This window comes from Poecilia reticulata, linkage group LG23, assembly GCF_000633615.1.
Source record: "Poecilia reticulata strain Guanapo linkage group LG23, Guppy_female_1.0+MT, whole genome shotgun sequence".
Lineage (NCBI taxonomy): Eukaryota > Metazoa > Chordata > Actinopteri > Cyprinodontiformes > Poeciliidae > Poecilia > Poecilia reticulata.
Window position 1 is genome coordinate 2,645,286 of NC_024353.1, and position 6,359 is coordinate 2,651,644.

General features: G+C 38.0%; 1 protein-coding gene across 1 annotated transcript in view; it reads left to right on the top strand.

Moving 5' to 3' along the window:
• The window catches only part of LOC103459171 (probable polypeptide N-acetylgalactosaminyltransferase 8), a 40,961-nt gene that overhangs the window by 33,314 nt on the left and 1,288 nt on the right, over positions 1 to 6,359 (top strand). Inside the window, exons 5-12 of the mRNA XM_008400504.2 lie at positions 256 to 422; positions 1,695 to 1,878; positions 1,956 to 2,153; positions 3,925 to 4,039; positions 4,895 to 5,080; positions 5,228 to 5,365; positions 5,984 to 6,079; positions 6,151 to 6,318. Coding sequence (XP_008398726.1) covers positions 256 to 422; positions 1,695 to 1,878; positions 1,956 to 2,153; positions 3,925 to 4,039; positions 4,895 to 5,080; positions 5,228 to 5,365; positions 5,984 to 6,079; positions 6,151 to 6,318 — 1,252 coding nt within the window. The remainder of the gene's footprint in view (positions 1 to 255; positions 423 to 1,694; positions 1,879 to 1,955; positions 2,154 to 3,924; positions 4,040 to 4,894; positions 5,081 to 5,227; positions 5,366 to 5,983; positions 6,080 to 6,150; positions 6,319 to 6,359) is intronic.

Here is a 6,359-nt window from a genome sequence, read left to right on the forward strand (position 1 = left end):
TCACCAATAAATTTCTGAATTTCAGAAATTTATCGAGAACAGAGCGATCTCAATGAAGGACAGAATGTGTAAAAGTGTCATCAAGCATTCTTCTTCTCAGAGGTGGCAAAAAAGACCATTCAACTTAAATTATATATCACATAACGCTAGAACAAGTGTTAAAGCAATGTATCTTTTATTTTTTGTCAATAACCTCATATTTGTCTTTCATGAATACTATAAATTATCTTACAGTTACTTCATTTATGGTTACAGATGTGCAGAGAAACAGTATCCAGAGGATCTGCCCTCCCTCAGTGTGATCTTGATCTATCTGGATGAAGCCCTTTCTGTCATCAAGAGAGCCATCCGCAGCGTCATCGACAAGACGCCTACCCGGCTGCTGCGAGAAATCATACTGGTGGATGATCACAGCTCCAACGGTTTGTTTGGTGCCCAATCAGCTCTAGGATTAGTTTGACGACTGAAAATTTGCATTTTTCATTTGAGGTTTTATCTGAAAGTTCTGCTGGAAACTATGTGGGAACCTCTATTTTAGAGATTCAGGGTGATCTTGGTTGTCGTTTTCAGCTCTGTGAATTAATATCCTTTTAAGGCACCTGGAGTATAGTGAAGAAATTTGCGGCCCTGGCTTGGACAGTGTTATTTTAAAAGACTCCAGATCCTACTGTGCTCCATTGTTACATGGCATTCCACTGGGCTTAGTACTCGAGCCTTTGGTAATTTCTTTGCGTCCGCTATTGGTCGGTTCAACTCGGAGTCCAAATTTTTTTTTCTATTGTTCTGCAAAGTTTTATGTGCCTTTAAAAATGGCAGGATGAGTAATCCATGGGAGCATTAGACATTTGTTTACAACAGCTAAAACCTTGGGTTGCTGTGTGCTTATTGTTGAAAAGCAATTTTTGAGTCAAATGCTGTGGTAACACTTTGTTTTACAAATGCTTTGTAATACTTTTGTACACTCAAGAAAAAAACAGTAAAAGAATGCAAATCACGTCTAGCTTGAATTAGCGATGCAAACAATTGATCAATTTGCGCTAAATTGTCGATTAACAGTTTATTGGATTAAAATTCTAATCCAATAAACCCTTGATCCTCTTTTAGTGTTGTAGTTTTGGCCGCCATTCAGCAGAGGGCGCCACTGGTCACCTCAAAACCGTTGATGTAGAAACAAAGATGGCGGCCATTCCAGAGCGGGAAAGAGAAACGGGCCAAACAGTTCGGTATAAACATTAAACAAGCTCCTTAAGTTGTCGCTTTAATGGCGCTCATTCAGCCGAACTACATGACGAAGCAGCGTCAACTTCTCAAACTAAAATGACTGCTGTGCTACGAAGGTCAGGATATAATGCCAGAAAAGATGGTAACAGAAAACAACGTAACATAACGGGAAAAAACATGACGCCAATAAGAAATGTTGATTTTAAGGGCTACTGTGAGTTAATACAATTCATGCAGTGAAGTTTTAGCATTCATTCAAGAATGACAAGACTTCTGTATGAAAGTCTCTCTGTTTATGGGAATTAAATGTTTCATATGTTGTTTTATTTTTCTCTAAGGGTTCCTAGCTGAAACTGGACCTATAAACGCCTTTATGTTTTTTGGGCGTCTGGATAATGTTCATCCTTATTTCCCCTAAATGTGAGAAGATCGAATCTGCTCCTCAGAAGGTTTTTGTTGTTATTTTGCTGCAGATGATTTATTGGACAAGCTGGACTTGTACATTAGCTCCATCCATGAGGAGCGGCCCGGTCTGGTGAGGAAGATTCGGCACTCTGAGCAGCTCGGCCTGACCCAGGCTAGACTGACGGGGTGGAAAGCTGCAGTGGGAGATGTGGTGGCCATCTTGGATGCACACATAGAGGTCCATGTTCAGTGGTTGGTTGAAGGACTTCGCATCCTGAGGTTTTCCATCTGATTTTTAATGTTCTAGTAAAACAGCTTTCTGTTCGCAGGGCAGAACCCCTGTTGGCTCGGATTAAAGAGGACCGCACCGTGATACTGACACCAGTTTTTGATAAAGTTGACTTTGACGACTTGATAGTGATTCCTTATATGGCTAGTGCTGATGGCTTTGACTGGGCCTTATGGTGCAGTTATGAGGGATTCAGACCCGAGTGGTACGCCTTGAAGGACGAAACCCAACCTGGCAAGTAAGAGTTACGTCAGTCATATTTATTAGAAAGCCCACACTGTTTATGCTTGTTTGATAGTTTATAGCACATGTGTCAAACTCTAGGCCTGGGGGCCAAATCTGGCCCGCCGTAGAGTTTTATGTGACCCTCTAGATTCTAAATTACATCAATAAGTCCGTCTAGTTTTCACAAATCTGTAAAATTGGTAAAACAAAAATAGAACATTGAGTTTAAGTGATCGATACAGTGAGTAATAAAAAGTCACATTTAACATCACACAATAGCGCAGATATCATAAAAATTCCTTACAAATATTTCTAATTTTGCACCAAAACGTCTTTGATTTTGATTGCAAAAAACAATCACAAAGTCCTGGATGGACAAGATGTTCAAATTTATTTCACTTTAAGAAACACTGAGACAAACAGATGTTTATTGATATTTTAACAGTTTAATGGGGTTCATCAATACATTCTGGCAAAACTTTAATAACATTCAGATTTTTCTTATGAAATGAAACTGAGTTCACAGTATCACGTTTTACTGTTTTATCATTGTTTCCAATTTCTCCTTTTCTTTATTTGAACCCCGCATATCTTCCTGCTCTAAACCAGAATCTCAACTCAAACCTCTCCTTTTTAGTATTTACAAATATCTCTTTTTGTGCCTCATCTTCACTTTGCAAAAAATAAAATGTCATGGATTTGGTTTACATTGATTTTGGTTACAGTTACAGCAGTCACTTAATGTTGACCCTTATTCGTGGCTAAACAGATTTGTTTTAAAGACGTACATTTTTTTGCCATGTTTAAAACTTGCTATATAATGAGATTATAATGACATTTTCACACTTGGTCCTGATTACTTCACTGTCAGCATTGGTTCGTTTTTCACGGCGTGTTGGACAACCAGCTCAGTGTTTGCCTTAATTGCTGTAAAATGTTGTTGTTGCTATGTACCGGTTTGTGTTCTGGTGAAGGAGAGCGTCCATGACGGGAAACAAACGGATTAAAGAGAAGCACACAAAGCACTATTGACAGAAAGCCTGCTGCAGGACATTTTGTACAGGGAATATTTACCCTTTATAGTCTTAAATAAGCTTGGTGTTATTGGTTAAATGTGACCTCAGGTTATAAAATTGGTCGTGTTGTCAAAACTAGCATCAAAGTCATGTTTTAAAGTAGAGAGAGAGAGTGGCTCGTCAGCTGATGGTAGTTATTTTACTTTCTAAAATAATGGCTTAAGTATTTATTTATTTTTTTTGCCAAAAAAGTGATTTGGGACATTATTTCAGGAAGCTGACAATATTTGTTTTAGAAAACTAAACCTGAAGGTAACATATAAACACATTGACCCCAGAGTAGGTCCCTGAGGAACTCCACAAGTAAGTGAGAAACAGATTCTCTTAAAGTCCCGTCAGACAGAAGAAACCTGAGCCAATCATATGCAGTTCTTTGGATTAATTTAGAGTTTTTAATGTTGAAAAAGACGTGTGTATTCTCATCTGGAGGAAAATATTTTTATTTTAAAGTTAAACAGCTCAGACACCAATTTATGCTAAATTATTTCAGGGTGATTCAAAATTTACTAGAAATTACTCCTCTTTACATAATGCATGAGCGTTTAGTGTTAAAATCATTGCAGAGCCTTAAAAACTGTCTTCACCGCTTACAATTGTAGCCACTAGGTGGCACCAGACGGAGCCATTGAGACTTGATTTCTCCACTGTTGCATATTGATTGATTTATCAGCCACTTTCAGTGTTTGATCTGTTTCCTGGTCCCACCAGGAGCCCGTCCGTCATGGGAATACTGGTTGCAGATCGGAAGTTTTTCGGAGAAATCGGAAGCCTTGATGGCGGGATGAAGATATACGGAGGTGAAAACGTGGAGCTCGGCATCCGGGTGAGATTTAAAATGAGCTCAGAACCAAAAAGAAACAATTAAATGGTTTTGACTCGTGTTTTATATGTTACAAGTGTTGATTTTGTTGTATATAATGAAAATATTGCTGTTCCATTTATTTATTTAGCTCAGTAATTTTTCCCTGCCACATTAAAGTGGATATATGGAATCAGTTTTAATACATTTAGATGGTAAACAAATATAATTAGATTTGTACTTTGGAATGATGTTGGGGGGAAAAAGTATTTTAAAGTATTTTAGTAAAAAAAAAATTTCACTTTAATCTCTAATTTTACATTTACAATTTAGCTGATTTGATATTAATTTTAGTATTTTCTGTTTATTTTTGACAATTCAATATTTGTTTCTAATTTTACCACAAAAATGGATAACGGTTAAATAACAGTAATGTTGTACAAATATTAGGGATAGAAAAAAGAAAATTGAATACATTCAATTTGTGTTTTTTCACATAATTTTAAATGTGCATGTTAAGTAAAAATGTTATGTTGTCGTTTTAAATATTAAGAATAATTTGATAAAATCCAGAGTAGGGTTATTAACCTCTGGTTAACATTAAATAATGAATTATTTACTCACCTTCTTTATTACTTATACCGTCTTAATTTCAGTAAACATGTCAAAATGACTCTGGCTCTTTTATGTAGGACAGAATATTTCGTCTCAGTTTGTTTCATTTTAACTTGTGAGATTAATTCAGTCATCTGCCCCCTAGTGGTGGTTTCTGGAACCAAACTGTCCTGCTTATTAGTGAAGAATTAATATTAAAAGTATGTTTTAGACCCTTGTTTCGCCTTTCTTTGACTGTTTTAAAGTGAGTTTGTGTTTTGGCAGGTGTGGCTGTGTGGAGGCAGCATAGAGGTCATTCCCTGCTCCAAGGTCGCTCACATCGAACGCTTTTATAAGCCCTATGCCCCGGACCTGAGCCCCTCGGTGAGGCGCAACGCCCTGAGGGTGGCAGAGGTCTGGATGGACGACTACAAATACAACGTGGACGTGGCCTGGAACCTCCCCATCGGGGTCAGACGAGACGCCACATTATTACTAACATGAGTTCAATCTTTAGTCATCAAAAATAATCTGATTAGGGTTTAGGAAAGGCCACAAACGAACTTAATGATCCAGAAAACGGCCTCATGTGATCTTATTGAATGTGTTTTCCAACAGAATCATGGAATTGACATCGGGGATGTTTCTGAGAGGAAGAAGCTGAGGGAGAGGCTGAAGTGTAAACCCTTCCAGTGGTACCTGGATAATGTTTACCCCGTGCTGGAACCACTGCAGGACCTGCTGGGCTACGGAGCTGTGAGTTAAAAACACTAAACAGGGTCTCAATGTGCCAGTTAGTTACTGCTAAGTTATAATGGCAGCTAAAGGAAACAGTGGGATATTTTTGAGATGGGGTTCTGTGGAGTAGTTATCAGCAGACAGTATTTTACCTGAATAAAAAGCCTGTGGTTGGGAAAACAGTGATGCACAATCAGAATAAGTGAATTTATTACAACAGCTGCTGTGTAATGAAAATAAAAGCCACACTTTCCTTCCATGTCACAATTATTCACTACTTTCCTGGCCTAAGATTTTTTTAATGCAACTTTGAATGAAATACAAGACAGAAAAAATATAAATACAGGAGATTGTTTGCCATTTTAAACTGCAGAAATTGTAAAGATGTCTGGTCTACTTGTGGCTTTAGGTTTTTTTTTAAACACTATGTTGATGCATCATTAAAGATGGAAAAGAAGTTGAACATAGACTTGTAAAATTTTGAGATTAATCAGAAAATTAATGAGTTTCTTTGAAATTACCCATGATGTATGCTAAAAAGCTAGCTAACTAGAAGCGGTATAGCATCAGCTGGTTACTGGTGGCCTCCACAGAACTACATGAAACATTTTATTCATGTTTGTTTTGTTTGTGCAGCTGATTAATGACCTCCGGCCCGATCAGTGTGTGGATCAGGGCCCGGTTCCTGGCTCCACACCCATCCTCTATGGATGCCACTACTTCTCCTCTCAGGTAACGCTCAGCAGCTCACAACATTCAGACTTTTGCTTCTTGCTTCTTGATTTTGTTTTTCTGTCTCTCAGCACTGTTATTACATCACTGATGGAAAACTTTACATCGGTGGGATCAAATCACACAAATACAACAGCAACAACTGTCTGGTGGATCCTGGTTCAGGAGTTTCACCAGGACTGTATCAGTGCAACCTGGCCCAGCAGAAGAAACTCCACATGTTTTGGGACTTCAAACAGGTAAAAACAATTATTTAAATCTAAATATGCAACACAGAAAG